Raw genomic sequence first — 25,344 nt, forward strand, 5'->3', positions numbered from 1 at the left:
AGACTCTGAAGAAGAAAGTGAAGATGGGTCCTATAGTGAATATTTATCACTATGACTTGTTATTTTAATCAATGTAAATATCAACCAAAAAGACATTTACTATCGGTGGTCGATGTGGTAACGTCCTTGACGGGTGAAAGCCAGACTGGGGTTAAAGTCCCGCTCAAATTCGTTGGTTTCTTTGGTCGCTGCAACCTCACCATCCTTGCGAGCAAAGGATGGTGGGGTTGGGGAGCTTATAGGTCTATCTGCTGAGTCATCAGCAGCCATTGCCTGGCCCTCCTTGCTCCTAGCTTTGGTGTAGAGGAGGCTTAGGCGCTGATCATATGTATGTCTGGTCAGTCTCCAGGACATTGTCCTGCTTGATAGGACAATGTCATTGTACCTTTCCTCTGCCATTCATGAATGGCCTTTAAACCTTTAAACCTTTAAATTATACCGTCGGGCTCACTGTTCTATCTTATTTCTCTTCCTCTGGTTATTTTGAAGTTTTTATAATTTATATATGAAAGATTTACTCTAATGCTGTTATTATTCTTAAACTTCTCATGTATATTTCTTTATTTCCTTTCCTCACTGAGCAATTTATAATGTCTCTCTTGATAGCTCGATTGGTAAGGAGTCCTTGCTTGCGTTGTTTCTCCTATGAGGCATAGGTTCGAATCCTTGCCCAGCCAGAAGCATTTATCATAAACGAATTTCCAGTGGACATACATTCCCAAATGTGGTATTCTATATTAAATGCCATTGTGGTTGATATTTAAATGGCTCCTACAGATATAAATCTTATGGAGAGACAGACTGAGATAGAATAACATCGGGGCATGTAAGAATTGACAAAGAAGGAGAGAGATAATGAGGGGGCTTGATTCACGTCCGCTCTCATACCCCGGGTAAACATTTCCCGTTCAAGGTCAGGCTTTGTAGGTAGGTTTATATATAGACCTTGGTTTTGCTATTCCAAGGCTGAATATCCTGGTCGGCTTAAAATCCTCCGTAGGACCCTCTGTGCTTAAATACGTTTCAAGGGGGCGAGTACCTCGCTCGGAATGTTCACCTTGCAGAATTAGGAAATGTTTGTATGTTGAACTGGCTTACATAAGTTCTTTTATAGTTTATGTATCAAATATCTGTTTTAATGTTGTTAATGTTTTTAAAATATATTAGTTTAATTTTTCATTACTTCTTATATCACTGGGCTATTTTCCCTTGTTGGAGCCCCTGGGCTTATAGCATCCTACTTTTCCAACTAGGGTTGTAGCTTAGCTAATAATAATAATAATAATAATAATAATAATAATGATGATGATGATGATGATAATAACAAAAACAAAAACAATAACAACAACAATAATAATAATAATAATAATAATAATAATAATAATAATAATAATAATAATAATAATAATAATAATAATAATAATCACGAAACGAAAAGTGCCTTTATTGCATGATGTTTTAAGTCTTGTTATTTATAATAACGTTATGAGTGGTTTTACTTGTGACACCACTTTTCTAATTTGCTTTTCTTATTCGTGACTTGTAGAGTTTTGAAAGAAAAGTTAGACGTTATTCTGCCTTTTCAGTTATTAAGTGTTTTACCAACAGCTGTTTCAGGCAATAACTTGATGCTATTATCATTATTATTATTATTATTATTGTTATTATTATTATTACTTGCTAAGCTACAACCCTAGTTGGAAAAGAAGGATGGTATAAGCCCAGGGGCCCCAACAAAGAAAATAGCCCAGTGAGGAAGGGAAAAATTAAATATTTTAAGAACAGTAACAACATTAAAATAAATAATTCCTTTATAAACTATAAAAACTTCAACAAAACAAGAAGAAGAGGCTATGGCAAACAGAACAGCGTACCCAAGTGTACCCTCAAGCAAGAGAACTCTAACCAAGCTAGGGAAAGACCATGGTACAGAGGCTATGGCAAACTTACAAAGTAACTGCAATAATGTATTATCCTGCCTATCTCCTATGTTACTGATATTTTTATAAATATATTTTCCTGCCTAGCTTGTATTACCAGGATTTTTAATAATAAAGGTAAATTAACAAAAAAAAAAAAAAAAAAATATAGAAATATGTATACTATACTCATTTTTTTTAATGAGGCGCCTTTGCACTGACTTTTAGCTCGGAAAAGTTTCCTGCTATCTGATTGGTTAGAATTATCATGCTCAGCCAATCAGCGATCAGGAAACTTTTCCGAGCTAAACGGGCACCCCTGCGAGTCGGTGCAAATCTGCCTCACTAAAAAGAATTGACTCTAGGTCCTATTTGCTTCTCAAATTATATTTGTGCGTGTGTGTGTGTGTGTATATGAGAGATTCATTTAGAAGTATATAACTTATTTTGAACACCGGATGTATATTTTTGGAACTGGCCTTTTCCTGACACATTCTTTGTTGAAGCATCTTTGTTCTACTGAGGATTCGTCACAGAAATATCCTTTGATAAATCCTTATCAGTATTGCAATGAAAACGATGTAGAACTTCTATCCCGGGTAAGATTTCTAAACCTTTTATTATTATTATTATTATTATTATTATCATCATTATTATTATTATTATTATCATTATTATTATTATTGTTGTTGTTGTTGTTGTTGTTGTTATTATTAGCAAAGCTACAACCATAGTTGGAAAAGCAAGAGGCAATAAGCCCAAGGGCTCCAACAGGGAAAAATAGCCCAGTGAGGAAAGGAAACAAGGAAATTAAAAACTACATGCTTATAGCATCCTGCTTCTCCAACTAGGGTTGTATTTTAGGTAATAATAATAATAATAATAATAATAATAATAATAATAATAATAATAATAATAATAATAATAATAATAATAATAATAATAATTTCGCGTTCTATCCTTCCAGCCCACTATAAACACTGTCGCGTAGAGTTCTTCCATCAAAGGATCACAAACTTAATTTCAATACATAACTTTGTTTCCACATTGACTAGTGTTCAGGATAGAACTTAAAGTATCAGTAAAACAACATTATTTTGTGTTTACTTTGTTTATACAGAAAAAAACACCATTTTTTTGTATTTATGATTACATCAATATTTTTTCCCTTAGATAACAATGAAATGGCCTTATAAGATATAGTATATGGTATAATATGAAATCCAGGTCAATGATATGACGGCCATTGCAATCCTGATCTCAGGGTCGCTTCAATAATCACTAGATTCCTAAATTGATCAACATTTTATGCCAGCCTTCGCTGTGCACGAGCACCTTCTATATATTGCTCAATATTGTTCGAGATATTCAATTTCTTTGAGTTTGTAAACAATAGATTCTTTTTGGTCATCTGGAAAAAGAAAGAAATCAAAGAAGATTAGCAACTGCCGACCTAACTACTCCATGACTCCTCGCTGCTGGGAGGAGGGGCGATGGTGGCTGGTACAACACACAAACATACGCCACCGGGGTCTAGCGATGTCAGGCAGGGCAGTCGGTTGGGACTACGGTCCACCACAAAGCCAAAGCAAAGTCCTTCAGAAGAAGGCAATTTTTTTTTTTTTTTTTTTTTTTTTTTTTTTTTTTTTTTTTTTTTTTTTTTTTTTTTTTTTTACTAATGTGCTATATAGAATACAGTTTCGTTACAATGTTTTATTACAAATTTTAGGTAGTGCAATGTAAAAGACTTCATGAATTACTAACTTATACAACAACCCATTGCTTTGAGTAGTTATTACAAACCATCTTCGTCTCTTCGATGACAAAGTGTTGTCGTCACTCCTGTCTGTGAATCACAGCCCCGTAGAGGCTGTTGACACTCTCGTGGTCCACTTGCTCTCTGTCAAAGTTGCCGAAATTCTCAGCCAGATCGACTTCTTCGTTGATAGCATCCTCTTCTTGTTTTTTTTTTTTGGGGGGGGGGGAATGGAATGGGATGATTAACTGATTCATTTGTTACTTTTCGAATTGTTTCTCAATTAAAATGTTTTGCAGCAATTATTACTTGAATTTGGAATTGTTGGTAAGAACTTTGTTCTTTCTTGTTCTTTAGTTTGCTTATGAACTTTTGTTAATTATTACAAATAAAATTATTGAAAATAAATCAACCATTTACCTTTGGGTTTAAACTCTTTCCCCCGGATGATGAATACAACCAGCCCTACAACTGCCAAGATCAACAACCCACAGGTGGTTATTAATATCGAGGTATTTGTGCATTCTGTACAAAGGACTGAGCCGGAGAAATCTGCAATTAAGTATTGCTAGTTTTATTCAGCCCAAAAGGTTATGAGGTAGTTAAGCTAGGTGTTAGTAAGATGTTATCTTTGAGAAACTAACATGGCTAGTAAAATAAAATATCACTTTAGATATTTTTTTACAGCTTAAAATCTAATATTGTAAAATGTACTAGTAACCCGTTAGTATTTTCCTCTTTAATATTTTGGCAATCAAGTTTTCTTATTGCTAAAATATCCTGTAAGTCGCCGTAGAGATTCTTGACGAAATAAGCCCCACCCCTTGATGACCTCACAGCCAATCATATTGTCCCCCGGGCTAACAGCGATTATGAGTTAGTATAGGTTGAAATTTGTGAGGGAATGCATTGTGACCGCTGCTAACGTGGGAGACAACGTGATTGGCTATGACGTCATCAGGGGTGGGGCTTATTTCGCCAGCAATCTTTGTGGTGAAAACATAATAGAATACAAACTTACAGCAGCTGTGGTATTCCTTACACTGCGTCCAGTAGATCTGTCCATGGCTCTTGATACTTATATTTCGTGGTTCCTCAAGATCTCCAGTCATATTGTACACGGTGTTTGGAAAGATCTTCACTCTCTTTACCTAGAAATTCCACCACCAAGATTGCATTATATTATCTCACGGTAACTACTATGGTCAGATTTGCACTGACTCGCAGCGGTGCCCTTTTAGCTCGAAAAAGTTTCCTGATCGCTGATTGGTTGGACAAGATAATTCTAACCAATCAGAGGGCAGGAAACTTTTCCGACCTAAAATGGCACCGCTGCGAGTCAGAGCAAATGCGCCTCATTATAAAAAATTTAGTATAAATACCGGATGTATTCAGTATATGCCAAGAAGGAGGTTGTTCATTGGTTTAGGTATGGAATAGATTAAATTGTGGAATTAAAGATATGTTTAACTAGTCTATTTTTAAAAGAAAAGTAGGGAAATTTTTATTATTGTTAGAAAAATTTTTAAATTTTTTAAGATACATGACAATGTTCATTTAGATAAAGAAATGGTTAACATTCGTAAATAACCACCCGAAAGGATTTAAAAAAAATTAGTTATACTGTTATAGACATACATATATGATAAATTTTACACATTTAAACGTGTTTTTCATATTTTAAATAAGCCATATAATTTAATACATTAATTTCTGGATTCTCTTAACTACTTTGGGATCAGAGTCTCAAGGCGAAATCACTCAAAGACAATAGCATTTGACCAGCCGGATTTCGAACCCTGATGCTCCAGGATGCTTGTATGACAGTGACCGTACCGTTTCGCCACTGTCATACAAGTATCCTGGACCAGGGTTCGAAACCCGGCCGGTCAGATGCTATTGTCTTTGAGTGATTTCGCCTTGAGACTCTGATCCCGAGGATGTTAAGAGAATCCAGGCATTAATGTATGAAAATCATATGGCTTATTTGAAATATGAAAAACACGTTTAAATGTACAAAATTTATCTTATTTATATACAGTATATATATATATATATATATATATATATATATATATATATATATATATATATATATATATATATATATATATATATATATATATATATATTTATATATATATACATATGTATAATATATATAAATATATATATATATATATATATATATATATATATATATATATATATATATATATATATATATACATATATATATATATATATATATATATATATATATATATATATATATATATATATAAGAATAGCCTACTTTTGATCGAAGAATACCCTTTCGACACTTACTTGTGTTCCGTTCTTATTTTCTCCCTTGAAGATCCTCATGAAATGCCATTTGTCTGGTTCAAATGTCTGGAAGGTAACTTGCGTGGAGCTCTCTTCTCCATCTTTCGTGAAATTAAACCCATCAATCTCAAAGGTGAAGGAGGCATCTTGATCGCTGGTCAAAAATGCTAGGTAAGTGGACCCATTTTTTGGTATTTTGAAGATTGCAGTTTCCTTTTCATTGGAGGTCTGGATTTGTTGATCTGGAAGAGTCAGAATTTTAGAAACGCGAGTAGTCATGATGATGATGATGATGATTGGTTATTTTAATTATCGTTATGTATTAGTATTTTCAAGTTCTATTATTATTATTATTATTATTATTATTATCATTATTATTATTTTCATTATCATTATTATTATTATTATTATCGTTATCGTTATCGTTATTGTTATTATTATTATGACTAAAAGCCAAGCCTCAACCTGAGATGGTAAAGCAATATACTACTAATGAATGGGCCACTACAAGAAAACAGGGCAGTACCCAAAAAAGAAATGAAAAGTAAAAAATAAACTGTAAAAGATAAATAACAAGAAAAACACATTAGACGAAAAATGATAATGAGATAAATAGCAAATAAATCGTTAAGTGTGACTTATGTCACCCAACTTGCCCCCCCCCCCCCAAAAAAAAAAAGAAAAAAAAATCTGTAACAATTTGAATTCCTGACTCTACGGGTGAATATGAAGACCGTTCCATAGTTTGGTCGCAGCAGGAATGCAACTTAGAGAATGCTGTGTAAAATTAAACCTCATATATGAAAAGGCAAGATTGTTAGAGTTAATTACTTATCTGTTAACTACAGTCGCCTCAGAGATTCCTGGCGAGATAAGCTCCACCCCCTGATGACGTCATAGCCATTCATGTTGTCTCCCGCGTTAACAGCTTGAAATTTGTAAGGGGATGTATTGTGACATGGGAGGCAACGTGATTGGCTATGACGTCATCAGGGGTGTGGCTTATTTCGCTGGAAAGATTGTTCTTGGAGAATGGTAAAGAGACTGACATCCTAATCAGGGATAAGAAATAAAAGGGACCTCAAGTTATGTCCAAGAATTTAAGAAGAGAGTCAATAACATGACATAAAAGAATAAAAACACTTCACAGGGATAAAGAAGTCTCCAAAAATCTTTTGGCACTTTCTCAGTATACAAATGTTTTGGGCAATGGAGGAAATAATAGACTAGATATGATTCTCCAATATGTTTTTGTAAACAAGAATCTCACTCCAAGCTTTAAAAGAATTATATTTAATCAAATTATGCTGTTAATATAATGGGTTGTTGTGGCCAATTGATAACGTCTCGGCCTAGTGATCGCCAGACTGGGGCTCTAGTCCCACTCAATGAACTCGTTAGCTCCTTTGGTGTCTGCAACCTTGTGAGCTAAGGATGAGGTTTTAGGGCAGCCTATAGGTGTACCTGCTGAGTCACCAGCAGCCATTGCCTGGCCCTCCCTGGTCCAAAGCTTAGGTGGAGGGGGCTTGGGTGCTGATCATATGTATATATGGTCAGTCTCTATGGTATTTCATGCTGGCTAGGGAAATGTCACTTTTCCTTGCCTCTGCCATTCATGAGTAGCCTTTAAACCTTAAACCGTGGTGGGGGCCCTCTGAAACTCACCAAGAATCGAATCTCGAGTTTTATTGGGGTTCCGTTTCATCTCTCATAATTAGCTCGTGTAATAGTTTTGGCTAAATGTCTGTTTTAAATTCAGTAACCCCAGGATTACTCAAAGGAGATGGAAGCAGTGAAAAGAGAATAGCATCATCTGTATAAGCAAAGGGCTTGTTTTTAAACCATACCAGAAATTGTGTGTATACTGTAAATTATTAAAGTTGCTGAGCCAAGAACACTAAGGATGTATTTGTGTAATGTGCATTACAACTTGTGAGTTGATTAATTAATGTATTTTACGAAAAAATGAATTAAAAATGCCATTTGAATCTAAACCTTCATATGCATCAAAGTCAAATAAAAGATTTCCAATTTTGCAGTCCGGAAAAGCCTGAATAGTCAGGATATGTTAGGTAGGCAGTTTGCCTTCTGTCTATAACACCTCTTAGTACACTCAACAACATCAGTAAATACAGCCGTTTCTAAGCCACTGCAGGACAAAGGCCTCAGACATGTTTTTACTTATGCCTAGCCACTGCGGATTGACCATTGTGGGAGAATTTAGTCTGATCGCTCACCTCAAACCAACCTGTCAAATCAGTCATGCGGAAACTCAAAACACAAAGAGAGAGAGAGAGAGAGAGAGAGAGAGAGAGAGAGAGAGAGAGAGAGAGAGAGAGAGAGAGGGGGGGGGGATTAGCTAATTAACAATATTTATTCATGTAACACTTGCAAGAAAATCTAAGTGAACTTTTGAAGTTCCACTGATTCAGCTATCCTAATCGGGTAGTTGAATCAGTGGAACTTCAAAGTTCAAACTTGCAGCAAATGTTTTTATGTTGAACAGGCTGACATGAGTCTTTTTATAGTCTACATATGAATTATCTGTTTTAATACTGTTATTGTTTTTCACACATTTTATTTCAATTGTTCAGTACTTCTTATATCGTTTATTTATTTCCTTTTTTCCCTTCCTCACTGGGCTATTTTTCCTGTTGGAACTCTTGGGCTTATAGCATCTTGCTTTTCCAGTTACAGCTGTGGCTTAGCTAATAATAATAATAATAATAATAATAATAATAATAATAATAATAATAATAATAATCATAATAATAATAACGATAAATAAATGAATAAAATATTTACAATTAAATGAGTAAATATATATATATATATATATATATATATATATATATATATATATATATATATATATATATATATATATATATATATATATATATATATGTATATATACAAATAAATAAATAAATTTATAATTATACACATATATATATATATATATATATATATATATATATATATATATATATATATATATATATATATATATATATATATATATATACACACACACAAATAAATAAATAAATTTATAATTATACATACATACATATATATATATATATATACAAATAAATAATAATATTAATAATAATAATAATAATAGCAAATAATAGATAATGAATAATGAATAGTAAATAATAATAATAATGATAATAATAATAATAATAATAATAATAAGCACTGCTTAAGAAACATGCCAAAACAAAGTCTAAAGCCTTTGCTAGAACCTAGCGTCATGATGCTCTTTTCTAAGCACATGAATAACATAAGACTGATTTTATCCATTTTAGTCTTTATAAAATTTGGTTGCCTAATGCCTCCATAAACACGAAGTACCAATTATTATTATTATTATTATTATTATTATTATTATTATTATTATTATTATTATTATTATTATTATTATTATTATTATTATTACATGCTAAGCTACAACTCTAGTTGAAAAAGCAAGATGCTATAAGCCCGAGGGCTCCAACAGGGAAAATAGCTCAGTGAGGAATGGAAATAAGGAAACTACAAAAAAGTAATTAACAATTAATACAAAATATTTTAAGAACAGTAACAACATTAAAATAAATATTTCATATATAAAGAATAAAAACTTAAGAAATAAGAGGAAGAGATATAAGATTGAATAATGTGCCCGAGTGTACCCTCAAGCAGGAGACCTCTACCCCAAGACAATGAAAGACCATGGTACAGAGGCTATGGCACTACCTAAGACCAAAGAATAATGGTTTGACTTTAGAATGTCCTTCTAGAGGAGCTGCTTACCATAGCTAAAGGTAACCAAAATATTTATTGCCTTAAGAAAGTTGGGTTTATTAAAATATCTTGTTAAAGGGACCAAATAGATTCTATTCTCTTTTACCAAAATAATTTCTCTAAGTTTTCTGAATTAGACACTATAGATAACCATCAACAGTAAGTTTAGCTTAACCCTTCTCTCTCTCTCTCTCTCTCTCTCTCTCTCTCTCTCTCTCTCTCTCTGCCAATTGTTGAAAATGTAGAGAACTGAAATAACAGGTTGGTAATTATATGACTTGAAAAACTGTTCTCAGTAGATCTACAAGATTTTCCTTTCCTAAATCATTATTTTAAATTCTTTTGATTTGCTCTTTGTCAATCCAATAGTCTCATAGTGAATCTAATATTTGGTCAGAAATTATCAGGCGTTTTAGAAGATTTCGCGTTCCCTCTAAGATAACTGAATACTTACCTAAAGAAGATGCAGTGACTGCAGTAAGAACGCACAAAAGCAGCAAGATCATGGTCCAGTCAGAAGTTATTTCCACAGTTGAATTAAAATTCCAATTGTTGAAACACCGTACAAGGTTTCACGAAATGTTACTCTGTATTTTAGCTTCACTTTGAATCAGATTTTGTATCTGATTCAAGTAGCCTAAGATTGTTAAGTGTCTCTAACGGCAGGTTTTCGACGAAAGGTTGCGTTCAGATAGAAATGTCTGTCCTTTAATTTCTCTGGTAAAGAATACAACTTTTAAGCCTCGTCTCGATCGCCAACCTCTGATTACTAAGCTTCTCTCTGCCTTTGTTGTGCTTTTGATAATCCTTTATATATCTCTAAGAGGATTTCCTGACACGCCAGAAAAGGGGGAAATCGTATTCGTCTTTGTTAAGGATTCAATTAGCTCTCTTTATTTGATTGACTTAATTAAAGGGGTTTATATTTAGCGTATCCACGTTTACCCTTCTCTCGTCTGCAGCTTTTCATAAATTCTCCGATCCGTCAGACGTAAGAAAACTCGATCATTCTCGATTATAAAGGTATATTAACATATAATCATTAGATAATCGTAATCTTATTTGTTATCATGTTTTCATGAGGCTAAACTAACTAATTTAGCTTTTCGATCTCGTGAAATTAAAGCTCTTTTGATGGACCTTGATGCTTATGGAAGTGCAGACCCAAATGGTATTTTTCCTTTTTTTTTATAAAGACAGCAGATTTCTTAGCTCCAAAGTTATCTCTTATTTTGCGCAAGTTAGCAAGAGATGGAGCTTTTAGCACTTGTTGGGGAATTGGTAATGTTACTCCTCTATGTAAATGTGTTTGTGGTAGCTCAAGTCCCACTGATTACCGCCCAATTTCCATAACTCCCATATTACTAAAGTTTTTGAACACCTTTTGGCAAAACGTCATAATAGGTTTGCTGAAGGTAGTCCTTTATTCCCTACTTAACAATTTGGTTTTCGTAAAGGTCTTAGAGCATGTAATGCCCTTCTTATAATCTCCAATGTTGTACAGAAAGCCCTAGATTGTGGTCAGGAAGTTCGTATGATAGGCCTTGATTTTAGTGCTGTCTTTGACCGTGTTAATCATGAGGCCCTTGTTTTCAAACTCAAACTGTTGGGAATGGCCGGGTCGTTTCTTAGCATTATTATTGATTTTTTAAGTAATAGATCTCAAAGAGTTGTTGTTGATGGCACCATAGTGAGTATAGGAATGTGATATCCGGTGTTCCACAGGGTAGTGTTCTTGGCCCATTACTTTTCATACTATATACACATGGCATGTGGTTTGGCCTAAAAAACAGGCTTGTTGCATATGCAGATGATGCTACTCGCTTTGCATCAATTCCATCCCCTGAATGTAGATCTGGGGTTGTTGAATCCCTTAATAGAGATCTAGCTAAAATAAGTGCATGGTGCAAAAATTTGGGGTATGAAGTTAAATCCTAACAAAATTCAAAGTATGATTGTAAGTAGGTCAACGACATTGGCTCCTCAACATCCGGATCTCAGTATCGATAATGTTTCTTTAACTTTGCATGACTTCTAAAATTTTAGGTGTGATTCTCGACAGCAAATTTACTTTAAAGTAACACATTAGGTCTATGTCTACTTCCATTGCACAAAAAAGTTGGCTTATTGAGAAAGTCTTTTAAGATTTTCGGTGATCAATCCATTCCGAAGAAGTGTTTTAATTCTTTCATTCTACCTTGTTTTAAGTATTGTTCTTCTGTCTGGTCTTCAGCTGCTGATTCTCATCTTAATTTTTTTGGACAGAAATTTACGGTCTATTAAATTTCTTATTCCTGATCTAGATATTAATCTTTGGCACCGTCGTTTAATTAGTTCATTATGCATGTTGCATAAGATTTTTTTCATAACTCTGACCATCCTTTACATTCAGACCTCTCTAGAAATTCCATCCTGTTCATAATACTAGGCAGACAGTTAATTCTAATAACCAGGCATTCTCCATCATGAGGCTCAATACTTCACAGTATTCTTGAAGTTTTATTCCAGCTGTTACCAGGTTGTGGAATGATCTTTCTAATCGGGTAGTTGAATCAGTAGAACTTCAAAAGTTCGACTTTGAAGCAAATGTTTTTATGTTGACCAGGCTGACATGAGTCTTTTTATAGTTATATATAACATATCTGTTTTTGACGTTGTTAATAGTTTATATATGACATATTTGTTTTGACGTTGTTACTGTTTTTAGAATGATTTTTTGTAAATTTGGTCTCATCCTTTATTTCCTTATTTCCTTTCCTCGTTGGGCTATTTTTCCTTATTGGAGCCCTTGGGTTTATAGCATCTTGCTTTTCCAACCAGGGTTGTAACTTGGCTAGTAGTAATAATAATAATAATAATAATAATAATAATAATTTGGGGTCTTTTGACTGGCCAGACAGTACTACATTGGATCCTTCTCTCTGGTTACGGTTCATTTTCCCTTTTGCCTACACACACACACACACACACACACACACACACACACACACACACACACACACACACACACACACACTGAATAGTCCGGTATATTCTTTACATATTCTCTTCTGTCTTCATACACCTGACAAAGGTTACCAAACAATTCCTCTTCACCCAAGGCGTTACTGCACTATAATTTTGCACTATTGTAAGCAGTTCTTCTAGGAGGACACTCCAAAATCAAACCTTTCTTCTCTAGTCTTGGGTAGTGCCATAGCTTCAGTTCCATCGTCTTCCACTGCCTTGGGTTAGAGTTCTCTTGCTTGAGGGTACACTCCGACACACTATTCTATCTTATTTTCTTCCTCTTGCTTTGTTAAAGTTTTTATTGTTCATATAGGAGATATTTATTTCATGTTACTGTTCTTAGACTATTTTATTTTTCTTGTTTCCTTTTCCTCGCTGGGCTATTTTCCTTTTTGGAGCCCCTGGGCTTATAGCATTGTGCTTTTCCAACTAGGGTTGTAGCTTAGCAGTTAATAATAATAACAATAATAATAATAATAATAATAATAATAAGTGGTTTATTGATTGTAATGTTTGGAGACTGGAACGAAAATCCGGGACTAGAGGAGCTGTTATAGAGGTAAACTCTTACATATACTACTACTTTAAATTTTGAACGACCCTGCCTTTAGTTCAAGGCAAGATACGTCAGTAAATCTTCTGTGATCTGTCAAGAAAAAGCCTTAGAATTATGTCATTCCGTGTCCTCAGCTGGAATATCAATGGCCTAAGATCCTTCAAGACTGATATGAAGGAGTTCCTCACGAATTTAGAGGCTGACATCCTTTGTTTCCAAGAAACGAAAATAACAAGTATGTTCTTTTTTAAATGCTGTACGGTAGATATAGAATAACTTTATAGACACGATTTGTCTGTAAGAATGATTTGATGGCCAGATCTAGTTGAAAATAAGAGATAATTAAGGGGGTGTGTGTATAATAGCGGCCACCTAACTTAGAATACGACAGTGTAAGGTGGGGGATTACTAGCCTCCCCCGTTTGATATATAGGTAAGGACACGGCTTGTAGGTTAGGGGGGAAAGTTTTGTTCCATTTTTAATCAATGCACAACGAACTGGCCGCTGATATACAAAGGCTCCTAATTAAGTTTTATGACAAGTTTAGTTGATTTAGCTGTGTCCGTCCTAGTGATACAGGATATGATTTTAAATGTCTATGATTCCTTTGACCTTTCGAATTGCTACTTCTCTTTTAATTAACACCTGCAATAACTTTACAAAATTAATCTCATCCCATGGAACAGGTTATAGTAGAAGAGACTCTTTAGCTATGGTAAGCAGCTCTTCTAGGAGGACAATCCAAAATAAAACCATTGTTCTCTAGTCTTGGGTAGTGCCATAGCCTCTGTATCATGGTCTCCCACTATTTTGGGTTAGAGTTCTCTTGCTTGAGGGTACACTCGAGCACACTATTCTATCTTATTTCTCTTTCTCTTTTTTTAACGTTTTTATAGTTTACATAGGATATTTATTTTAATGTTACTCTTCTTAAAATATTCTAATTTCCTTTTTTCCTTTCCTCACTGTGCTATTTTCCCTGTTGGAGCCTCTGGGCTAATAGCATTCTGCTTTTCCAACTAGGGTTGTAGCTTAGCTAGTAATAATGATATTATTACTAGTAAGGGGATATTTCATTTTGAGAATTATAACCAGCCTATCATGATAAAAGCAATTAACTTAATTATGATCACTAGTTTGGTTGAATTATGATGCCAAAGTGCACTTCTTACGTTATAACATTATAATTTTTTGCATTAACTATAGACACATTATTGTCGTGCGTTTGTGCACGATTGCCTGCGAGTATTGTAGACGACCCACACGATTCAGTGGTGCCAATTGCTTGTTACTTGCACGATAAATGCACAGACAGTTGGCTTCCTGCATATGCATTGTTCTTTACATCATGCAAATTCTGTATCTGTTTTGTGCACAACAGTTAACTTCCTTTATGATAGTTGTTCACTCAACCTAGGATTTAAAAGTTTCTAAGAAGCTCAGTTTTAATGAATGAAATCATGAGTTTAATTATGGTATTTTTCTATCTCTAGATTTTATCTGTTTCGCTATCGTATAGTTATTTAATTTTTATCTGTAACAGTATTTTATCTATTTTATTTTTAGCAGTTAGTTCTACTATTGTACAGCAAATGAATTTTCTATTGCTTCCTAATTTTCAATATTAATCTTACCCGATAATCATGTAGCTGTCAACTCTGTTGCCGACAGAAATCTACGGTCGGGATACGCCAGCGATCGCTATACAGGTGGGGGTGAACACCACAGCGCCATCTGTGGTCAGGTACTCCAGTACTTCTTGTCAACACCACCTCAATTTTTCCTCTGTCGTGTCTCCGGCTAGACCTACATGGATACGCTGTTGATTCTGGAGTTATTGCTCACGATTTGGTGATGTATTTGCTCTAGAGTTTAGCCTTCGCTATTCAGGAAGCTTTATCATTAGCTTAGCAAGTTTTTGGAATTAATTTGATTTAATTTTTTATTTAATTTGGTGACGAAGAGAGTATGAACTCTCTTTCACTTTTAATGGCCGACCCTTCCCTTAGACGGAAGTGTTGGTGTCGAAGAGAGTATAGACTCTCTTTCTTAATTTTGCTTAACAAAAGTTATAGATTTATTTTATATCTCTCCGCCTTTTATAGGCCTCTTCGATTAACTTCCTTTTATTATAAACTTATTAAAAAAATTTTTATATTTGTTTATATTCGACCTTTCCTAATAGTAGGCGGTCTTTTCTTGGAACCGAAGTTAATTAACATTGAGCCCGTCATTTCGTTTTTACCTGTTAACATATTATGCTATTTTAATGTTTTTGAAAGATTTTCTTTGATAGTCTCGTACTGTTTTCAAAGTTGAACTAACGTTTTGTTTTGTCTCTGCAGTTGTTGACGTTCAGAACGTTCAACTTGCGCTCTATCGTTACGATAGAGAGAGAGTATTCACGGTGTCACGTTGCAGTAAGAGTAGAACGATTCTATCGTTTTGTTCATTCTTTCTTAGCTTAAATGGTTTTAATTCTAATAAAGGAACTTTTTATTTGGGAAATCTTTCAGTTTTTTTCCTTTAACAATAATATGTTTTAACGATATATATAATTGGGCTCATCTCTCAGGTTCTAAGTCAAGTGAGAGAGAGAGAGAGATAGAGACGGAGGGAGAGAGAGGAGGATAAACGTTTCGTTCAAGCGGGTAATGTTGTTATCGTTTTTGCTCTTCTCCCTAGTCTCTTTAGGGGAAGAAGGTAAACGTTTCTAGAGTTTTATTCTTGTTCTCAGGCTTTATGCGGTGAGAGATTTTAAACGTAGTTTAGTCTCTTTTCCAGCCACTGAATTATTTATCTTTCATTATGTTTTTCTGTTACATTGTAATACTGTTTTCGCAATTACTAACTTTTAATGAAGGATAGAATTGCGTGTTTCAGGTACAAACCACTTAAAGTTTCGAGTTCAGTGAAATAAGTGCAAACAGAAAATCAAAAGTGATAAAGTGATAAGCGCAAAGTGTTACAGTGTTGCGTTCGAGGGTTCGTCTGTTCGTGCCAGTTGTTCGCCTAGTCTGGGACCTCTTACAAGCTCCCAAGCAGGGGAGAAGTAACGTCGAAGGACTTATTGGTTCATCAGGCCTTGATCGACGAACAGACGTTTCCCTCCGTGGTTTCGGGTGTAACCAACTCACGTAGCCGACGTGATCACCCCACCCACACAAAGACGAGAGAGCCCTTTTATTCCTCGTCTGCGGAAGAGGTTTCTCGCAGAAACCATGGACCAAATCTTGCAGCTTTTAAGTGCAAGTCGGTCCCTTCCGCGCAAGTCCAACTCCTAGGTGGTGCCATTAGCACTGGGTCAGTTCGGACTTGCTGCAGTACGACAACTGCACACCTCCCAGAGAGGCAAGGTGGTATCGCAACAGGCAGTAACTCCGTCTGTTGCCGCACCAGCTGTTTTAGACCCTCAGTCTCAACGGACAGTAGCTCCGTTTGTCGTTGTCTTTCTTAAACTCTAGTGGTCTATGCTGCAGACAATGCAGTCTCAGCTTGCGGTGTTGATGCAGGAGTTTCAGGCAGAGAAGGTTAGCACACCTCCTCCTGCGAGCGCTCCTCCACCTCTGCGCAGTCCACCCTGCCAGACGTATGATGTTGAGGCTCCTCCTGCCTCCATGCGTGAGCTGCCGCATTGGGAGTTGCCAGGTACCAGCGCTATGCAGCAACCTCCACTTTCCTTGAGGCAGGAGCCTCATGCTATGCGGCAACCGCCTCAACTCTTGAGGCAAGAGCCTCAACTCTTGAGGCAAGAACCTCAACTCTTGAGGCAAGAGCCTCAACTCTTGAGGCAAGAGCCTCAACTCTTGAGGCAAGAACCTCAACTCTTGAGGCAAGAACCTCAACTCTTGAGGCAAGAGCCTCAACTCTTGAGGCAAGAACCTCAACTCTTGAGGCAAGAACCTCAACTCTTGAGGCAAGAACCTCAACTCTTGAGGCAAGAACCTCAACTCTTGAGGCAAGAACCTCAACTCTTGAGGCAAGAACCTCAACTCTTGAGGCAAGAACCTCATCTCTTGAGGCAAGAACCTCAACTCTTGAGGCAAGAGCCTCTCTCTGCGCAGCCACCTCCTCAACCCTTGAGGCAGACGCAACTCTTGAGGCAGGAACCTCATGCTATGAGGCAGCCGCCTCAACGCATGCAGCAACCGCATTCTTCACAGCATGAGCCTCTCTCTGCGCAGCTACCTCCTCAACCCATGGCAGACGCAACTCTTGAGGCAGGAACCTCACAGGAGCCTCATGCTATGCGGCAACCTCCTCAAACCATGAGGCAGGAGCCTCATGCTATGTGGCATCCTCCTCAACCCATGAGGCAGGAGCCTCATGCTATGCGGCAACCTCCTCTACCCATGAGGCAGCCTCATGCTATGCGGCATCCTCCTCAACCCATGAGGCAGGAGCCTCATGCTATGCGGCATCCTCCTCAACCCATGAGGCAGGAGTCTCATGCTATGAGGAGCCTCATGCTATGCGGCATCCTCCTCAAACCATGAGGCAGGAGCCTCATGCTATGCGGCAACCGCCTCAACCCATGAGGCAGGAGCCTCATACTATGCGGCATCCTCCTCAACGCATGCGGCATGAGCCTCATCCCTTGCAGCATGAGCCTCATCCCATGCAGCATAAGCCTCATCCCATGCAGCATAAGCCGCACGCCATGCAACATGCTCTGCTTACCTTACAGCATGCTCTACATACAGCATGCTCTGCATACAGCATGCTCTGCATACCTTACCACATGCTCCTCAGTCACACATCTTTGGTTGTTGCCAACTCACTAGACTGTCAAGCAGTTTCATAACGTTGCCTTCTAGTCTGCTGCTTTTGCACCAGTGAAACCCTCACTGAGAGAACTTAGCTTTTCTCGGATATGGTTCCTGTAGATGAGAAAGTGCTATTCTCCCTCCTTCTGATATTCCCTTGAGGACTCTGTCATTTGGAGAGGAGCCTTTAGCTGCTTAGCCTCCTATGGACTTTTATTTAAGCATAACATGCTTCCAGGGAGGGTAATGGTTCCACTTCAGTCGCTAACCCCGTCTGTTACCACACCTGCTCCCATAGACCTTGAGCTTTGTTGCAAGACATGCAGTCCAAGCTTAGTCCTTGTTAGAGGATTTTTTGTTTACGGAGTCAGTGTGTCACTGGGAAGACGTTCAACAACCAGCAGAAGTGACTTGTTGTGACGCAGTGCGGCAACCTCAGCAACCCGATAAGGAGTTGTCTGTACGACCCAGACAGTCTAGACAGCTTCGGGTTGTCGCTGTACTTCCTCGCTTCCCCATGGTTGACAGTTCACAGACTGTGCAGCAGTACCATGATCTTGTGTCCGGCTCCGTCAGACGACTAGCTTTTAAGAGCTCCCACAAGTCGTCGCTGTCTGGAGATTCTCAGATGGACTATGGATCTGACCAAGGAACTGGGCCTCCTGGTCAATTTTGAGGAGTCCCAGCTCGTCCCATCCCAGACCATTGTCTACCTGGGTATGGATCTTCAGAGTCGAGCTTTTCGGGCTTTTCCGTCGGCCCCAAGGATCTACTAAGCCCTAGATTGCATCCAGAGCATGCTGAGAAGGAACCGATGCTCAGTCAGGTAGTGGATGAGTCTAACAGGGACACTTTCATCGCTGGCCCTGTTCATCGAGTTAGGGAGACGCCACCTCCGCCCCCTTCAGTATCATCTAGCGGCTCACTGGATAAAGGACATGACGCTAGAGACGATCTCAGTTCCTGTTTCCGAAGAGAGGAGGTCTACTCTCACGTGGTGAAAGAACAGCTTTCTTCTCAAGGAAGTCTACCTTTGGCTGTTCAGAAACCCGACCGCCGTCTCTTCTCTGACGCATCAGACACGGGCTGGGGTGCGACTTTGGACGGACAGGAATGCTCGGGAACATGGAATCAGGAGCTAAGGACACTTCACATCTATTGCAAGGAGCTGTTGGCGGTTCATCTGGCCTTGATAAACTTCAAGTCCCTCCAGCTTAACAAGGTGGTGGAGGTGGACTCTGACAACACCACAGCCTTGGCTTACATCTCCAAGCAGGGAGGGACTCATTCGTGGAAGTTGTTCTAGATCGCAAGGGACCTCCTCATCTGGTTAAAAGATCGAAAGCTCACGCTGGTAACGAGGTTCATTCAGGGCGATATGAATGTCATGGCAGATCGCCTTAGCCGGAAGGGTCAGGTCATCCCCACAGAGTGGACCCTTCACAAGAATGTTTGCAGCAGACTTTAGGCCCTGTGGGGTCAGCCAACCATAGATCTGTTCGCTACCTCGATAACCTAGAGGCTCCCGTTGTATTGTTCTCCGATTCCAGACCCAGCAGCAGTTCACGTGGATGCTTTTCTGCTGGATTGGTCCCATCTCGACCTGTATGCATTCCCACCGTTCAAGATTGTCAAAAGGGTACTTCAGAAGTTCGCCTCTCGCAAAGGGACACGGCTGACGTTGGTTGGCTCCGCTCTGGCCCGCGAGAGAATGGTTCATAGAGGTACTGCAATGGCTGGTCGACATTCCCAGGACTCTTCCTCTAGGAGTGGACCTTCTACGTCTACCTCACGTAAAGAAGGTACATCCAAACCTCCACGCTTTTCGTCTGACTGCCTTCAGACTTTCGAAAGACTCTCAAGAGCTAGGGGCTTTTCGAAGGAGGCAGCCAGAGTGATTGCCAGAGCAAGGAGGACATCCACTCTCAGAGTCTATCAGTCTAAGGGGAAGTCTTCCGAAGCTGGTACAAGGCCAATGCAGTTTCCTCATCCAGTACCACTGTAACCCAGATTGCTGACTTCCTGTTACATCTAAGGAACGTAAGATCCCTTTCAGCTCCTACGATTAAGGGTTACAGAAGTATGTTGGCAGCGGTTTTCCGCCACAGAGGCTTGGATCTTTCCACCAACAAAGATCTACAGGACCTCCTTAGGTCTTTTGAGACCTCAAAGGAACGTCGGTTGTCCACTCCAGGCTGGAATCTAGACGTGGTCCTAAGGTTCCTTATGTCATCAAGATTTGAACCTCTCCAATCAGCCTCTTTTAAGGACCTCACATTAAAAACTCTTTTCCTCGTGTGCTTGACAACAGCTAAAAGAGTAAGTGAGATCCACGCCTTCAGCAGGAACATAGTTTTCACATCTGAAACGGCTACATGTTCCTTGCAGCTCGGTTTTTTGCTAAAACGAGCTTCCTTCACGTCCTTGGCCTAAGTCGTTCGAGATCCCAGCCTGTCCAACTTGGTGGGGGACGAACTGGAGAGAGTACTTTGCCCAGTTAGAGCTCTTAGGTACTATCTAAAAAGGTCATAACCTTTACGAGGACAATCAGAAGCCTTATGGTGTGCTATCAAGAAGCCTTCTCTTCCAAGGTCTAAGAACTCAGTTTCTTACCTATTCAGGCTCCTGATTAGGGAAGCACATTCTCATCTGAAGGAAGAAGACCTTGCTTTGCTGAAGGTAAGGACACATGAAGTGAGAGCTGTGGCTACTTCAGTGGCCCTCAAACAGAACCGTTCTCTGCAGAGTGTTATGGATGCAACCTATTGGAGAAGCAAGTCAGTGTTCGCATCATTCTATCTCAAAGATGTCCAGTCTCTTTACGAGAACTGCTACACCCTGGGACCATTCGTAGCAACGAATGCAGTAGTAGGCGGGGGCTCAGCCACTACATTCCCATAATCCCATAACCTTTTTAACCTTTCTCTTGAATACTTTTTATGGGTTGTACGGTCGGCTAAGAAGCCTTCCACATCCTTGTTGATTTGGCGGGTGGTCAATTCTTTCTTGAGAAGCGCCGAGGTTAAAGGTTGTGATGAGGTCCTTTAGTATGGGTTGCAGCCCTTTATACTTCAGCACCTAAGAGTCGTTCAGCATCCTAAGAGGACCGCTACGCTCAGTAAGGAAGACGTACTTAATAAAGGCAGAGTAATGGTTCAAGTCGTCTTCCTTACCAGGTACTTATTTATTTTATGTTTTTTCAATATTAAACTTACCCGATAATCATGTAGCTGTCAACTCCGTTGCCCGACAGAATTCTATGGAGGGATACGCCAGCTATCACAATACTAGAAGGGGGTGTACTTACCAGCGCCACCTGTGGCCAGGTACTATAGTACTTCTTGTTGACACCTCCTCAATTATTCCTCTGTCGTGCTTCCGGCAAGACGTTCTGGGATACGCTTATGATCTTCGAGTATTTTCACGGCTAATTGGTGAAGTATTCTCTCAGATTTCGGCTGTCGCTTTACTGGAAACCTTCTTATATTAGCTAGATAGCTTTTATATAGTCCTGATTAACGGTTAACGATCTTTTGCTTGATTTTGGAACCCCCTTTGGCTAACTCTTTGGATTCAAGATGTCTGACATTTCGCAAGCCCCCTCCCATAGACGATGTAGGTCTTGCAATAGGCGTATTCCGAAGGCCTCGGTAGATCCTCACACCGCTTGTTCTGACTGTAGGGACAGGCCCTGTCAGTTAGAAAATCGATGTGAGGAATGCGCCGGACTTTCGGAACTGGAATTTGTCCGTCTTTTGAAATATTCAACTAAGTTAGAGAGAGGTAGAGTTAGGAGGAGTTCTTCTCACTCTTCACTTTTCTCCTCACCTCATGATCCCCTACCTTTTCCTACCCCTGTAGTGGCTACCCCCGAACCTACTGTTTGCCCTCCGCCTGATATGTCTATTGTTTTGCGTGCTATTCAGGCCTTAGGCGATAAAGTAGAGTCAGTGTTAAGTGATCATAAGTCTCTGATGGCCGAAGTCAAGGAACTTAAGGTCAAGAGTGCAGTGGGTGGAATTAGTGCCAGTGCTGTGACGAGTGCTAGTGTTAGTGCAGTGCCAAGTGCTAGTGTCAGTGCCAGTGTGGTGCGTGAGGATACTTCTGTGCGAGCCAGTCGTCCTCCCAGTCCGGGACCTCTTGCAAGCTCCCAAGCCCAGGGGAGAAGCAATGTCGAAGGGCATAAGGGTTCGGCAGGCCTTGTTAGGCGCACAGAAGTATCCTCGGTGGTTGCGGGCGTGTCTTCCAAAGACCGTCACTCCCACCTGCAGACGATTGAGCCCGTCTTTTTCTCGTCCGCTGATCAACTGTCAGGGAAGAAACGTTGGTCTCAGGTCTCGAGACCACTTAAACGCAGAGTCCAGTCCGCGAGTGCTCAGCCAGGTTGCAGTCATTGGCTCAGCTCTGACTCGCCGCAGTCATCTGTCGACTGCACTCCGCCCAAGAGGAGTAAGGTTCTGCCACAACAGAGCTCGACTGTTAAGGCTTTACCTCAGCCTACTGTAGTTTCTGCCGACCCCAAGTGGACTCTACTACAGTCCATGCAAGCACAGCTTTCGGACTTAATGCGTGAGTGTCGGGCTGAGAGTGTTGCGCCTCCGCCTCCGCCTACGCTCCCTCCGCCTGCGCTCGCTCCGCCTGCGCTCGCTCCGCCTGCGCTCGCTCCGCCTGCCAGGCGTACGATGTTGAGCCACGTTCTGAGTTTGCTGTTCCCAGTGGTGTTCAGCCTCCGCCTTCTTTAAGGCAACCTTTACAATGGGATCAGGAGGATTATACCTCTCTTCCTCCGCCTCCACTTGCTGCTCCACCAGTGGTGCAACTCTCGGTTGAGGTACAACAACCTCTCCCGTCCATGAGTCAGTCTCCTCAGCTCTCGCTGCAGCGAGCTCAACCCTCCACAAGGCAAGCACCACTACACCTTAGCCTTGCGCCTCAGGAGCCTCAGCTTGCGAGACATTTACCTTGTTCTGCGCAGCCTCTACCTCATCGCGCTCCGCTCACACCACAGGAACAGGAGCTTGCTACTCCGCTTCCGCCAACCGCTCAGCAAGCGCAACCCTTGGGTTCAACCACTCATGCTAGGAGTCAGCCTCCTCCACCCATGCGCCTTCCTTCTGCTTCGTCTTTTATTCAGCCTTTGCAGTCTGAGCCTCAGGTTTTCCCTCAACAGTTACTTGAAGAGGAAACCACTAATATTGTTCCTACTCGATCTGACTCTGCTGTTCAGCATTCTTGTCCGATCTCTTCGCTACACTCTGGTGATGAGGCGTCTGATGATGAGGCGGCACACCTGGATCCCTCGTCAGACGTGGATGAATCCAAGCTTTCTCCACAGTCTATTGACTTTCGTAAGGTCTTGGCTCTGCTTAGGGAGGTTTACCCAGACCACTTTGTCTCTGCTATTCCCCGCTCTCCGTCATCTGAGTTTTCGCTGGGCATACAGCAAGCTAAGTCCACTTATACTAAGCTAGTCCTAGCAAGGTCCTCTAAGAGAGCGTTAAGGATCTTAGGGGAGTGGCTGCAGACTAAGCAACACCTTGGCAAAACTTCATCTTTCATGTTCCCTCCGACTAAGCTCACTTCGAAAGCGAGCGTTTGGTATGCCACAGGAGAAGCACCAGGCTTGGGAGTACCTGCCTCTGCCCAGGCTGACTTCTCAAGTCTGGTAGACTCGCCTCGGAGAACTGCAATGAGGCGCTCTAAGGTTTGCTGGACCTTCTCAGACCTTGATCACTTACTGAAGGGAGTTTTTAGAGCATTTGAGATGTTCAACTTTCTAGACTGGTGCCTGGGGGCCCTCAGCAAGAAGACCTCTCCTGCGGACAAGGATTCTGCCATGCTATTAATGTCCTGCATGGATAAGGCCATTAGGGATGGATCTGGTGAGCTTGCGTCGATGTTTGTATCAGGGGTTTTGAAGAAAAGGGAACAGCTGTGTACCTTCCTTTCCTCCAGCATTACACCTTGTCAAAGGTCACAACTCCTTTTTGCTCCGCTCTCGAAGTTCCTCTTCCCCGAAGAGCTGGTTAAGGACTTGTCTGCTGCCCTGATACAAAAGGACACACACGATCTTGTAGCCTCATCGGCTCGTAAGTCTAAGGTTGCTACCTCAGTCCCCAAGACTTATCGCTCCCCAGTGGCTGATACCCCTGCTACGAGGTTCATACCGCCCTTTCGTGGTAGAGCCCCCAGCCGAGGAAGCTCCCGTCCAGACTCTTACAGGAGCAAGTCTAGGAAAGGCTCCAAGACATCTAAAGGAAAAAACTGACTCTCCGCATCTCCAGACAGCAGTAGGAGCCAGACTCAAGATCTTCTGGCGAGCCTGGGAGAAGAGAGGTGCAGACGCCCAGTCTGTCAGTTGGCTGAGGGACGGTTACAGGATTCCATTCTGCCTCAAACCACCTCTGACCACATCTCCCATCAACCTCTCTCCCAACTACAAAGAAGAGGACAAGAGGCTAGCATTGCACCAGGAGGTGTCGCTACTTGTGCAGAAGAAGGCAGTGGTTATAGTCCGGGACCATCAATCCCCGGGCTTCTACAACCGTCTCTTTCTTGTGGCCAAGAAGACAGGAGGTTGGAGACCGGTGCTGGACGTCAGCGCGCTCAACGCGTATGTCACCAAGCAGACGTTCACGATGGAGACGACGAAGTCGGTCCTAGCAGCGGTCAGGCAGGAGGACTGGATGGTCTCGTTGGACTTGAAAGATGCCTACTTTCACGTTCCTATTCATCCAGACTCCCAACCTTTCCTGAGATTCGTTTTTGGAAAGGTTGTCTACCAATTCCAAGCCCTGTGTTTTGGCCTAAGCACAGCTCCTATGGTGTTCACTCATCTGATGAGGAATATAGCAAAATTCCTACACTTATCGGACATCAGAGCCTCCCTCTACTTAGACGACTGGCTGTTGAGAGCCTCCACGAGTCGTCGCTGTCTGGAGAATCTCAACTGGACTTTGGACTTCTTCAGAGAACTGGGTCTGTTAGTCAACATAGAAAAGTCTCAGCTCATTCCCTCCCAATCCATTGTGTACCTGGGAATGGAGATTCGGAGTCAGGATTTTCGGGCTTTTCCATCGGCCCCCAGGATAAGCCAAGCGCTAGAGTGCATCATGAGCATGCTGAAGAGGAGCAGTTGCTCGGTGAGACAGTGGATGAGTCTCACAGGGACCCTTTCATCTCTGGCCCTGTTCGTCGAGCTAGGAAGACTCCAC

The 25,344-nt window shown here is 40.2% G+C and overlaps 2 protein-coding genes across 7 annotated transcripts in view; one reads left to right on the plus strand and one right to left on the minus strand.

Annotated features, from left to right (window-relative positions):
- The window catches only part of LOC137629173 (DNA-(apurinic or apyrimidinic site) endonuclease 2-like), a 215,995-nt gene that overhangs the window by 140,159 nt on the left and 50,492 nt on the right, over positions 1-25,344 (plus strand). Inside the window, exon 1 of one of the 4 annotated variants that reach the window (XM_068360446.1) lies at positions 6,043-6,174. The exons of 2 other annotated variants lie outside the window; for them this stretch is intronic. In XM_068360446.1, coding sequence (XP_068216547.1) covers positions 6,168-6,174 — 7 coding nt within the window. In that variant the 5' untranslated portion in view covers positions 6,043-6,167. Of the gene's footprint in view, positions 1-6,042; positions 6,175-13,413; positions 13,599-25,344 lie in introns of those variants that run through there. One more of the 4 variants, XM_068360441.1, reaches the window with a different exon arrangement.
- On the minus strand, positions 3,066-10,661 carry LOC137629221 (uncharacterized). Of its 3 annotated transcripts, none has more exons than XM_068360494.1 (5): positions 10,253-10,661; positions 6,004-6,245; positions 4,697-4,826; positions 4,096-4,227; positions 3,066-3,874 (listed from the first exon to the last, which is right to left on the minus strand). In XM_068360494.1, the coding sequence occupies exons 1-5, from the start codon at positions 10,302-10,304 to the stop codon at positions 3,756-3,758; spliced, it is 675 nt and encodes a 224-aa protein (XP_068216595.1). In that variant the 5' UTR covers positions 10,305-10,661; the 3' UTR covers positions 3,066-3,755. The 3 variants fall into 3 exon arrangements, with proteins under 3 accessions (XP_068216595.1, XP_068216602.1, XP_068216588.1); XM_068360501.1 differs by having other exon boundaries at positions 3,067-3,877; positions 4,096-4,212; positions 10,253-10,647; XM_068360487.1 differs by having other exon boundaries at positions 3,067-3,877; positions 10,253-10,592.

This window comes from Palaemon carinicauda, chromosome 2 (genome assembly GCF_036898095.1).
Source record: "Palaemon carinicauda isolate YSFRI2023 chromosome 2, ASM3689809v2, whole genome shotgun sequence".
Taxonomy (NCBI): Eukaryota; Metazoa; Arthropoda; class Malacostraca; order Decapoda; family Palaemonidae; genus Palaemon; species Palaemon carinicauda.

Coding starts and splice junctions, on each gene's coding strand:
- LOC137629221 (XM_068360487.1), bottom strand. CDS start 10,304: ATGATCTTGCTGCTTTTGTGCGTTCTTACTGCAGTCACTGCATCTTCT. Junction 6,246..10,252: donor AGTCACTGCATCTTCTTTAG/GTAAGTATTCAG, acceptor TGACTCTTCCAG/ATCAACAAATCCAGACCTCC. Junction 4,827..6,003: donor AAAATAAGAACGGAACACAA/GTAAGTGTCGAA, acceptor TGGAATTTCTAG/GTAAAGAGAGTGAAGATCTT.